The 13,446-nt window shown below is 38.6% G+C and overlaps 1 protein-coding gene across 1 annotated transcript; it reads right to left on the bottom strand.

The window, feature by feature from the left end:
• Positions 1 to 1,004: 1,004 nt before the first annotated feature.
• Positions 1,005 to 9,877, bottom strand: nme5 (NME/NM23 family member 5). The gene is made up of 5 exons (XM_034181329.1): positions 9,676 to 9,877; positions 4,348 to 4,553; positions 1,474 to 1,574; positions 1,284 to 1,402; positions 1,005 to 1,137 (listed from the first exon to the last, which is right to left on the bottom strand). Exons 1-5 carry the CDS (start codon positions 9,799 to 9,801, stop codon positions 1,066 to 1,068), a joined length of 624 nt encoding a protein of 207 aa, XP_034037220.1. The 5' UTR covers positions 9,802 to 9,877; the 3' UTR covers positions 1,005 to 1,065.
• Positions 9,878 to 13,446: the final 3,569 nt, after the last annotated feature.

Raw genomic sequence — 13,446 nt, 5'->3', positions numbered from 1 at the left:
AGAGGCCTAACACCAAAGACATCCAGTCATCGCCTTAGTTCACTTCTTTGTGTCCAAGTCTCACATCAATACAGTAATTGCCATAATAACAAATCACCAGACATCTGTGTCCAGCAACCTACGACTCCATAAACTCTCGAGATGTGTCTTGATCTCAAAGACAGAGGACCCACAGACATGAATGTCACTGCCAAGATACACACACTTCTGATGTCAGAGTCCAGGAAGACATTTAAAGTCTGGATCCTCCTGATCCAAGACAGTCACAAATCTAGACACTCCAACTCCTCGCTCAGCTTCTGAAGTGCTGCAATCTGGGCATCCATTGATTCTGCAAAGATCACAGCATCATCCACAAAGTTAAGGCCACTTAACTTTTGTTCACCAACAAAGGCACCTTAGCTGCCAGTGTCCACAACCTTAACCATAATCTATATTTTAATATAGATACACTATCTGTTTGAGCAGAACCATGGCAGAGTGCAATATAATTATTCCACTGTGAGCCTCAATAAGGCCCGAGTCAAATCAAAATGGAATTCTTGGAGGATACCGAAAGATAAAGAAATATAACTTTGTGTTTAACACTGTTAAATAATTTCTGTGCATTATTAACTAGATACAAATTAACAGGTTAACAGATTAAAGGAGAACTTCTGAATTTTTCAATCTGAGTTCTACTTTTAGATGTTTATGAGTTCATGTCATTTCACTTAACCCACTCCAACTTCTTCACATGTAATTGTGTGCATTTTCTTTTCTATATTTCCTAAGGATGACAAGTTACATGAAGAATCAAAATCAAGATATCACACAGTCTGCTGCTGCTCTTTTAATACCTATGGCTCATTAACAGGCAGTATATCTGTCATTTCGGACCGGGTCTCTATTTTTAGAAATTAATGATCGTATTGTAACCAACTGACAGGTAAATTTTTTATTTCAGTTTGTTATTCAGACCACATCCATAAATATCATAACAAATGATTTTTATAACTCAAAACATGACTTTGAAATTATGTATTCTAACGTGCGTATCTCACATAGTCATAGTCATTTTGCATCTTACAGAATGGCGCCATCATTTACTTGAGGCTTGTTTGGGTTGTGTTTGACCAGCCATTCTGCAAGCCAAACCTATATTGAGAATAAAAACGTAGACAATTGAGATATATGAGGAACAAAACCTCAGCACAAGCAAAACATATGACAAACAAAACAGGTAATGGCAGAAATATTGCAACTGGCTGCACATTCTCAGCAGCTGAATGCTAAATACTTACAAGGGGGTCAAGTGGTTTGTTCTTGCAGAGTTCAGTGAGTCCACGTACAAGGACTGGGTTCACATATGTGTTCAGGTACTCTGTGGTTGCTTCTCTGGTTGGAAGGGGTTCTATCAGAGCTGGAGAGAAAAATAGGTTGTGTTTGTGGATTCATACTGTGTGTTTGTAACAACAATTCAGTGTTATTTACAGTGTGGGAACATGAATTTGATCTCCCTTTCAGCATCATTGAAGGACTTGCTGCCATGGAGTGCGTTCCTCAGGTCATCACTGCCAAACTTTGCTCTGAGGCTGCAACACACAAGAAATAAATCAACGAGATAAATTATTTATTTTAAGGTTTAAAGGTACAGTTTTATCCAGCTATCAGTGTATTTTGGTTTAATACAAAAGTTTCCCAGTGAAACCAGAATAACTTACAGGCTTAGTTTCTTTCATTCATCTGTTTTATATACAGTTGGTTCTGTGTATTAGTAAACAATAACAGCATGGAGGTACAATTTTTTGTGAAAATTTCAACCAAGAAGGACATAAATGGTGGAAAAACACAATTTGGAAGGTGGAAAGTATGAAAGTGGAAAAGTCAGAGATTAAGTGTTAAGAAACTAAAGAAGACATTTGATTCCAAGAATAATCAAGTTCACGTTTATTCGGCACTTTGCAATAAAATAAAACAAAACAAAATAGAACAAAACTGATTACTCAGCCAGTCAACCCATGCAACCGAAAGGGTGTAGGCAGATGCAAAGCTTATTTACACCTACCCCTTTTACCTCAGTAACTTTTACTTATTTCATTTCATTTCATTTATTTATTTATTTCATTCACAGCAAAACCAAACAAAACAAAACAAAGTGAGCAGAACAGCAAACACAAACATCTTAAATACATCATATCCACACCAATAACAGCACACATCACATAATCCCCCAAAAATAATAATAATACAAAATTAATAACTTAATTGTCCATACTTTAACCAACAGCTATATAGTCCTTCAACCATATATTGAATTTTCAGAGAATTTAGACAATTTTCACATATTCAGAGAACATCATTATTGGCGTTTAAAGTGATTGACATTTGGACATTAGTTATTTGATTTGGATTTATTTGTTATAATAGTATTCAATATTTTCCATGTTTCCTTAATCAAACTAGAGTAGTGTTTGGAGGGGAATATGAACTTTGGGGGGACACTGAAGTTGGCACCAAATTTGTGTAAATCTTTGGATCTTCAGATTTCACTGCCAAGATAAAGGAAGTGCAAGTACACAATCATATCTGGGCATTTGACTTATTCATTGTAGTTTTCAACAGGCCAATGAATACCGATTAGGTTATGGTCTTATTTATATAATGTTTATAGGCTTAGCTGAGCAGGTAAAAATAATCATTCTAACAATAATGAACAGATTAAAAAAATCCATAATTTTTTCCTCAGAATTGAGTGATTCCATATTTTTTTTCCCTCTGCTTGGTCTAAAAAAGTAACCGTTACTGACTGCCACAATTTTTTTTCCTGATTTCTTATAGTGTTTCTTAAAGCCAGAAAGTTGCCATTTGAAATGACTTTAGTTTTGTGTCATGTCTGTGATCTGCTTTTTTCTACAAAATTAAACAACTGAATGAACATCCTCCGAGGCCGGTGATTCCATAATTTTTGCCAGGGGTTGTGTGTGTATATATATATATATATATATATATATATATATATATATATATATATATATATATATATATATATATATATATATATATATATATATATATATATATATATATATATACATATATATATATACACACACACACATAAATATATTTAAACATTTTTGTTTCCATATTTGTATGCATGTGAACGCAGCTTAATGAAAAGAACTTATGGTGTTGAGTTATAGTCTCAGTATATCAATATTAAACTGCGACATAACGACTTTAAAATAGACTTTTGTTTTACATAATTACATTAAGGCTATTGTACAGTTCATTTTAGTATTCGAGAATTTGTTTTTGTAGTTGGTGCAGTTGATGGTGAAGCACTGGCAGCCTTTTTTCCCCTCATTTCGCTTCTGTTTAACAGGTGCCTTAATTGGATCAAGGCGCTCTGTCCACCCTTAGTAATGGCCGCTGTGCGGCACGCTGCTAGTCACGTGACGTCCATTCCAGGTCTCTATTTCCATGGTGCCCACCACTGCTATTAGAAGCAAAATGTACTTATTGACAGGTCTTTATGTATTTGGATCGTGACTTTTTTTAAGCCTGCCTCCGTACACCATCACAGTGGAGGTGAAATGAATCAACAGCTTTAACTCAAGGGGTTTAACAAAACCAGTGCATTAACAATTTAGGAATTATGGTAATTTGTATACATAGTGCCTCCCTTTTTGGAGACCTTAAAGGCCGCTTCACACATGACACAAATGAGGCCGAATGGCACACGAAGGAAGATTCAAATGGCACTTGTTGAAAAATCAGAGCTGCACTCGAACACCTCGTACAGCAGTCAGCATAATCATTCGGCCACAGCACATGCACTCCAGATTCGCGTTGCGCTCGGGCTGGAAATCCAATCGAACAGCGATCAACATGAGGTCGTACTGGTACCTGACTGTGGTCGCAACATTCGTACGATATGTCATACGCAGGGCGGACCATTCGGACCACAGTCGAGGGGCTGCACGAAATGATTGGCCACGTCGAACTCTGGCCGAATGTCGTGATTGAGCCAGCCTTCTCCCCAGCAGCCAAATGAGGGCGAATGGTGGGCGAATGCCCATTCGACCCACACTCGACCAGAGTCAAGGTGCCACCCACAAACTTCCAACAGCAGTCGCGGGGCTGTCTGACTGTCCATCCCTCCCGACTGCAGCTGAAATTTTTCGTGTTTTGCCCCTTCGCCCTGTTTCGGCGTGATTCGCCCAACTTTGTGTTATGTGTGAAGGGGCCTTAAAACGTGGACAAAAAATACCAAGGACTTTATTTACATCAATCATTAAAAAATACAAACACTGGAACTTGAGCCCATAGAATGCTAAATCTGCACTTTATAATCAGACCCACCTGTTTGGATGAGTTTCTCTAGCTTTGGCGCTGTTGACAGGCCCTATGATGGCCTTCCAATGGCCAATGGCATTGTTCCGGGCAAGCGTCATGACGACAATGGGACCAGAACTCATGAAAGCAGTTAAACTTGGGAAGAAGAGCTTTCCATACTGCTTGGCATAGAAATCACTGCATTGCTGTGGACTCAGTTGCACTGTCTTCCTCTGTGGCAAGAAACATATTTTTTACGTGCTTTATGACAGATGCATTTGAGACCAACTACTAGACATTTTACTGTATACTCTTAACCAGTCTAAACACACATTAAATTAAATGCACTTATATAGCACTTTTCCATCTGAAACAGAAGCTCAAATCATGGAATTAGCTGATTAATGTCACTCACTCATCTTCAGTGCTTATCTACAATCAGGTTGTGGGGGTCAATACAGAATGTGAAACAATAAAATGATATGAAATAATAAAATGAAAAATAGAATAACCAAAATGGACAATTATATAGCACTTTTAAAAGACTGAACAAGAGTACTCTGTGAATGTTATAGTTTATTTATAGCCAAACAAATAAGCAAACAAAACAGCATTAATGTGCTGAGTCCAACAATGTTTTGTTTTGTTTTTTATTTTATGAAAAACATTTAAAACTTGGCAACTACTTTTCACCCAGACAAAGAGCGGTACCTCTGCTAATAATAACAATAATAATGACAAGAAAAGTAAGATAAATTAGAATCATAAAGACTAAACATTAGGTATTCTGACAGCTGTTCACAAAAAAAACAGCACATTTGGGTGAGTCTCAAAATCCAGAAGGAATTCAAGTTGAAAATTTTCAAAAGGTATTTGCAGACAAATTTTCTTTTAACAATTTAAGATTAATGTCTGAACTTACTAAAAAAATTATTTTCATAATTGTTTTTTTGGGGGTGGGGGGGTATTTTCTATACATTTACTGGCATTTTAGACATGGAGTCAGAAAAAAGTATCATTACCACAACATAATACATCAAATACGTATATTGTTTAAAATGTACATTTTTTGGTCATTATAAGCAGGTTATTAACACTCACGCTCAGAGGTATATCTAATTCATTAGACGTGCCATTTTTATATTTATTATAAGAAGTGCTGTAAATTCTGTAAATACAGTTACAAACCAAATAATTTTGCTCTCAAACTGCTTGTAAGTTTTGATTTTTAATAAAGGGTCCCTTCCACAGGCCGCCCACAGGAGTCCCTTGTGCATTCAAAAAATTGCCAGGATGCACACAAACAATTTCTTTCATTGTTTCAACATTGTAAAGACCAAATTTTTTGGCGATGCATTCACTGAGCATCCTCCATGCAACTACCAACAACCATGGAGTCTTGTGTGTCCAATGAGCTTCCTTTGTGCCACACTTCAACAACCAATGGCACTTTTTTGTTGTCTTTACTGATCTATCTTGTAATTGTTGTTGTATCAAATGTTCGAAATAAACAGTTTTCATTCATTCATTTTCATTATTCAGTGGACCTTTGGGCTCCTACTAGACCCGTTAGCATTATTTAGGGACATACAGTATATATATATATACATATATATATATATATATATATATATATACACACACACACACACACACACACACATATACATACAGTGGGGCCAAAAAGTATTTAGACAGTCCCTGATTGTGCAAGTTCTCCTACTTAGAAAGATGAGAGGTCTGTAATTTTCAAGATAGGTAGGCCTTTACTTCAACTATGAGAGACAAAATGAGAAAAAAGAAAAAAAAATCTAGGAAATCACATTGTAGGATTTTTAAATAATTTATTTGTAAATTATGGTGGAAAATAAGTTATTTGGTCAATAACAAAAGTTCAACTCAATACTTTGTAACATAACCTTTGTTGACAATGACAGAGGTCAAACGTTTCCTGTAATTCTTCACCAGGTTTGCACACACTGTAGCTGGTATTTTGGTCCATTCCTCCATGCAGCTCTCCTCTAGAGCAGTGATGTTTTGGGGCTGTCGCTGGGCAACATGGACTTTCAACTCCCTCCACAAATTTTCTATGAGGTTGAGGTCTGGAGACTGGCTTGGCCACTCCAGGACCTTGAAATGCTTTTTACGGAGTCACTGCTTCATTGCCCGAGCGGTGTATTTGGGATCATTGTCATGCTGGAAGACCCAGCCACGTTGCATCTTCAATGCTCTCACTGATAGAAGGAGGTTTTGGCTTAAAATCTCACCATACATGGCCACGTTCATTCTTCCCTTAACAAGGATCAGTCGCCCTGTCCCCTTTGTAGAAAAACAGCCCCAAAGCATGATGTTTCCACCCCCATGCTTCACAGTAGGTATGGTGTTCTTGGAATGAAACTCAGCATTCTTCTTCCTCCAAACATGACTAGTTGAGTTTTTACCAAAATGTTCTATTTTGGTTTCATCTGACCACATGATAGTCTCCCAATCCTCTTCTGGATCATCCATATGCTCGATGGCAAACTTCAGACGGGCCTGGACATGTACTGCTTTAAGCAGGGGGACATGCCTGGCACTGCAGGATTTGAGTCCCTCTCTGTGTAGTGTGTAGCTTTTGTTACTTTGGTCCCAGCTCTCTGCAGTTCATTCATCAGGCCCCTCCGTGTAGTTCTGGGATTTTTGTTCACTGTTCTCATGATCATTTTGACCCCACAGGATGACATCTTGCATGGAGCCCCAGATCGAGGGAGATTATCAATGTCCTTGTATGTCTTCTATTCGTACAATTGCTCCCACAGTTGATTTATTCACACCAACCTGCTTGACTATTGTAGATTCACTCTTAAATTTTCTTCCTGGTGTCCTTCGACAGCTCTTTGGTCTTGGCCATGGTTGAGTTTGGAGTCTGACTGCTTGAGACTGTGGATAGGTGTCTTTTATACAGATAACAAGTTCAAACAGGTGCCATTAATACAGGTAGCAGGTGGAGGACAGAAGAGCTTCTTAAAGAAGAAGTTACAGTTCTGTGAGGGCCAGAAATCTTGCTTGTTTGTGGGTGACCAAATATTTATTTCCCACCATAATTTATAAATAAATTCTTAAAAAATTCTACAATGTAATTTTCTGGATTTTTTTTTCTCATTTTGTCTCTCATAATTGAAGTGTACCTTGTTGAAAATTACAGACCTCTCTCATCTTTGTAAGTAGGAGAACTTGCACAATCTAAATACTTTTTTACCCCACTGTATATAAATAAAAGAATCTGGTGCTTTCCATCACTCTTTGCCTAGCTGTCGATGAATAAACATCATCGTCTGTTTTGCTGGACTCTTCCGAACATGGGAGGTGCTCCAGGTACATCCAGCTGGGAGGAGACCCTGGGGAAGACCCAGGACTAGGAACACCTCAGGATCCCCCAGTCAGAGGTGGTTAATGTGGCCCGGTAAAGGAAAGTTTGGGCTCCCCTACAAGAGCCGTTGCCCCCACAACCTGCACACGGATAAGTGGTTGAAGATGAGTGAGTAATATAATAAATACAATAATATATTTCTGATACTGAATTACATTTTGTGCTTGTGATGATTGAAAATTGGTACAGGGGATGAGAAAAGTGGTTTGGACAAATGTATTTTTCCTAATATTTTCACTTATTTTACCAAAGAATGCCAAATACCATGTTTATTTACTGTAAATGTTTGCATCTCCCGGGCTTGTGGTCAAGTGGTTAGTGCGCTTGGTTTCAGGAACCTCTGAGTGCAGAAGGTTCCTTATCCATATCCCACCACTGCCCATTTCTCCATGTAACGTGGAGTTGCATCAGGAAGGGCATCCGGTGTAAAACTTGTGCCAAATTAACATGCAGAGCCACCTCGATTTTGCTGTGGCAACCCTAACTGGGAAAAACAAGGGAACAGCTGAAGGGACTTACGATGTGTAGTATAACATGCACTACTGAAGCCTTTTCTTTTTATTTATCTTAAAGTTTATTACAAAGAACCCAAAGTCAGTAATAGAGGCATTGCAATAATGAGAATTTTACTCTTAAATGTGAAAAATCAACAAAAATGATATTCTTTTTAAATCATAAGTAAGGTAGCCCATGATGAGACATTTATAAATGTATCCTTCTCATTTTGATAGCATTTACACTTGCATCCGTGTATTCACAGTGCTTCCATTTTTCCATATTTTGTTATAGCCTTATTCCAAAATGGTTGAAATTCATTTTTCCCCTCTCAAAATTCTACATGCAATACCCCATATTGAGAATGTGATTTTTTAAATGGAAATTTAGTAATAAATAAATAAACAATTCACACATACGTAAGTATTCACAGCCTTTGCCATGAATCTCAAAACTGAGCTCAGTGGCATCCTGTTTCCACTGATCATCCTTGAGATGTTTCTACAGCTTAACTGAAGCCCACCTGGGGTAAATTCAGTTGATTGGATATTATTTTGAAAGGCACACCCCTGTCTACATATAAGGTCCCACAGTTGACAGGGCATGTCAGAGGACAAACCAGGTGTGAAGTAAAAGGAATTGTCTGTAGACCTCTGAGACAGGATTGTCTCAGAGGTCTAGTGAGGTACTCATACTCAGAGGTTCTATGTTTACCTGCTGCAACCACAACTGATTAGTAAAGTCTGGTGTTGCAGAACGAACGGTCTGCCCCTAAAAATCGCTCCGCCTTTTGCATTATCATTTGGGACCACAGCAGCACGTCTCTTGACCCAAAGCAATCAAATGGATTGAGAATATTATCAGATGATAAAGGTAAAACCTCTTAAATCATTCCAAAGTCCGTTTTAAGAAGAAAGGAGGCCGTTTTAAGGAGAAACGAGGCAAAATTCAACGACATCTGGTGCAGTGATCACATCTGCTAGCAGCTCATTTAGCCGCAGTGCGCTGATTGCTTCCGCTGCATTTTATGACGAAATAATGCTGAATTGATGTGGAAATGATTGCTGTACAAAAGCTTCAGATGTCTGTCGCTGAGATAGATGATGACTGGTATGCAGTTTGAAGCAGAAACAGGTGTTAATCCATGAACCGCGTCATCAGGGGAGCCTTCGGTCGGCAACGCCGGTGCTTCCCATTTCTTGATTGGCTGTATACCTCACAGTTAATTAGCAGTGGGTAGGCAGGGCGGTTTGGTGACCCCTGCTTTAAACCTGTTCAGCCTACATGACCCCAAGTCTAACATCTCACTTGATTAGAAAAAAAAGTCTCTTGTTGAATAAAAAGGCTTTAATGTGCATTTTAAATTTCATCTAATGGTTTCAATGCCATCTAAGCCTTTAACCCCGAAGTACGGGCCAGAATATTTTGTTGTATATCTCAGACACGCTTACCTGCAGAATGGTGAAGCCTGATTTAAGGATAACGTCCTCAATCTCCTCTGTCCTGTCCACGGCGTCTGGTTTAATCAGCGCCAGCGTTCTTTCCACATAAATACGAGGATGTGACGCTGGGCTCATGATCTTTCACTCTGTGCCGCCACCACACCTTTATTCTTTAACTTCACGCTCCAACCACAACCTTCGTTCGAATTCCGACCTTACTGCTATTACCTTTTCAGGGGATTCCTACCACATGTAAATCAATGTACAAAATTATTTACCGGATAAGGTTCTGGGATCTACATGTATGGTAGATTGTTGAGTGGCGGTTGCTAGGATACCATCAGGCTACGGCAAGCCAAAGGGAACAAATGGTCCAAAATGCTCACACTTTGTAACAGTTTCAAGCATAAAGTGGATACACATATTTAACTTTACATACGGTAAAAAGTAGTTTTAGTAATGGGGAGTTTTCTATTGAACATTCCGTTAATGTTAAATTACAGGGTGAGAGTCCTCTATTGTTAATTGTATTTGACATAGACAGCTAAAAAGCAGAAACTGAAATATCTAGTTTTCCTAGTTCATTGTCAGTGTAATGATGTCTTCTCTCCATCCATAAAAGAATCCGTGTAGCTAGTAATCTCAGTCATTTTGATACGGACACTCCCCGAAAAAGCGTCCGCTTTGAAACCTGGGCCCCTTTTAATTACAGATTAGGACAAATTTAATGCCCCCCAGAGCAAGGATGCTTTAACAGCATTTCTAAATATCCTACTTTTACTTTGGTAGCTTACATTATTTTACTGTACGCACACATTTATTTCACAAAAAGCAAAAACTACCAACCCTCCTGCTGCTAATAGTCCATTGTGTGTCCTTTTTGCTAGATAGCAGCCTTTAATCCTTTGCTGTAGTTTTCAACAAGTCTGAGACATGTCTCCTGAGGAAGCCCAGCCCATTCTTCTTTGGCGACTCTCTCAAACTCCTCCAGATTTGGTCTTCTGGCATGGACTTTGGTCTTAATTTCTCCCCACAGACTTTCAAGTTATTAGTTTCAAGTCTGGGATTTGTGCAAGTAAGTCAATAACATCCACTTTGGTCTTCTGGAAGCATTTCTTCACCAGCAGCAACATATGGTTTGGCTCATTGTCATGTTGGAAGACAAAGCGATGACCCAGTTTTGCTTCTGACTGCTAGAGGTTTTCTCTCAAAATCTTCACATATCGTTTCTTCATAATGCCTTCCACTCTGAGGAGATCCCCAGTATACAAGCGTATAATATGATAGAAAGTATTCAAATAGTGTTGCATTGCAAGAGCTTATAATGTCCATAGATTTAACAAGTTTTTGTTTCTGTTTACTTTAATAATCTATCAAGAACTACACTGTGTGTACAAGTCTTATAAATGGCCTTAACAGAGCTTAATAATATTACATAACAACTCGACGAAGGGCTTCATTCTGTAGAAATTGGTGAGTTTGACCCTATCCTATTGACCTGATTCCACTGTGCGGTTTGTGCCTTTTGGGGGACGCAAGATGGCCGACAATGCAGCAGTTTGGCTTCACTCGCTCAGCCGTGACGGCCATATTCCACGTAGTGTAGAGTTCAGTGGTTGTGACATAGGTAAATGCTCCCTGGATTATCAAACTTTATTCATATAGCCCTTAATATGGCCCAATGGTCACAGTCAGCTAAAAAAAAACAAAACAAAAAAAAACAAAAAACAATAACTCAAAACCATAAGACAATAAGCAAATTTAAAACAGACATCAATAAAAATGATGTTCAAAAATACTTACAGATAATAACCCAGTAAAATGCCAGAGTGCTGCTGGTTGTGCAAAAGCCATTCTAAAAAGGAAGGTTTTTAATTTAGATTTAAAAAGACCCAAATCAGTAATGGTGCGGCTCTCAGGGGGAGCTTGTTCCAAAGCATGGGTGAGGCCAGAGAGAAAGCCTGGTCTCCCCACTGGCAGCATCTGTACCTCAGAACCTCGAGTGCACACTGGTTAGACGATCTCAAGGTCCCGATGCGTCAGCAGGTCAGCTAAGTATGGTGGGGCCAAACCATTCAGAGCTGGTCACATGCACACCATGTTCCCTCATGCACTACATACTGTCTTCCAAGAACAAATTGCATATATGTGTATTTATGTATATAAATGGTTCTGCCAGTGTGGCATTTACCATTATACATGCAGATCAGGGGGGGATCAAACAAATATAGAATTTTAAAATCAATTCTAGCCTGAACTGGAAGCAATGCAGAGTGTAGTGGACTGGGGTGATATGGTCACTTCTACGAGTGTCAGTTAATAGACGTACTCCAGCATTTTTAACCAGTTGAAGTCGACTAAGGGAAAACCGGGAAACTCCAACATAAAGTCCATTGCAATAGTTCAGCTAAGAACTAATAAAAGCATGAATGGCTTTTTACAGATCTACATGATTTATAAAAGGCTTCACCTTCGCTAAAAGCCGCAGTTGATAAAAACTTGACTTTACCAGTCACTTTGTCAAAGTTAAAACCACTGTCAAACATCACCCCAAGATTTCTGCAAGTGGGTTTAACCGACAATCCCCCAACATCCATTTTCTGTGAGTCACGAAACATAATACACACAGTCGTCTTTATTTAGGTGAAAGAAATTCAAAGACAACCCCTGTTTTATTTCTGCGATACAGCTGGCCACCCTGCCCCCAGTGATTGTGTCAGTTCCAATAGGCAGGGCTGTGAAATGAAAATTGTGAAATCCGAGGAAAATTGGCAGGGGATCTGGGGGGACTGCAGTGTCCAGGAGCCGGGGTCTAGGGCCCTGTGGGGCCCCAGAATTAAATTTTTATCTAATGATACTTTTTCAGCATCTCCTGGAAGAACAAATCTCAAAATTAGTGCATATTTAAATGATCCTACAATCAGCCTTTTATTTGACCTGTCAATAATGATGTTGAAATAACAGAATATGATGTGGAAGTAGGACCTGGAATGATTTTCCTTTTAATTGTAAACCAAATTATGCATTAACTCAGAACAATTAAACTACATGAAATTTATGAAGACTGAAAAGTGTTACAGCATTTCAAAAACCACAGCTAAAGCTTGTAGAATATTTGGAAAATCATGGTAAAACATCAATAACATACGTTATAGTAAAAAAGTCTCATATTCTTGTGTAAATTCATGCAGCCGAAATCCATTCAAAGCCACAATGTCTTTTTTACAATGAAAGAAAGTCTAGATTAGTGAAAAAAGTCACATAATCTTGTCTAAAATCCTGTTTGAACAGCAGAATGTTTATTTTCCAGGGAGAGAAAAATTCTTAGTGTTTCCTGAGAGCACACTTCACTTTTCCAATTTCTTTTATCTTTCAGGTGTGTTGATAAAAACAGCGACGATTCCACGGATTCTTGTCGTTATAACAGTCTTTCTCGCCATCTTCTCTCTGTGCGACGTTGCTCCATGACAGAAACATGCTGCAAAATCTTTTTAAAAACTTGAAAGCTCTAAAAGTTTGGGATGTCCACATGCCAAGTTTTAGCCACATAGCGTCGCCGCAGCAACCAACCAGTCCTGCTTTACGACAACTGTCGTAACAGCTACACTTTGAGTGGCATTTTTCTCCTCGAAACTCCACGGATCCGAGGAAACCTATTTGTATCTGTAACACACAGATCAGTGTTCGCAGACTTATAAAACTTACACGATGTCGTAAAAAAAGAGTACGCTTTGTGATAAGCATTTTAAAAACTCAGCGATGTTCACGGTTTAAGAGTAC

This window comes from Thalassophryne amazonica, chromosome 11 (genome assembly GCF_902500255.1).
Source record: "Thalassophryne amazonica chromosome 11, fThaAma1.1, whole genome shotgun sequence".
Classification (NCBI taxonomy): domain Eukaryota; kingdom Metazoa; phylum Chordata; class Actinopteri; order Batrachoidiformes; family Batrachoididae; genus Thalassophryne; species Thalassophryne amazonica.
Note: the sequence above shows the minus strand (reverse complement) of the source record. Positions and strands in the feature narration are given on the sequence as shown.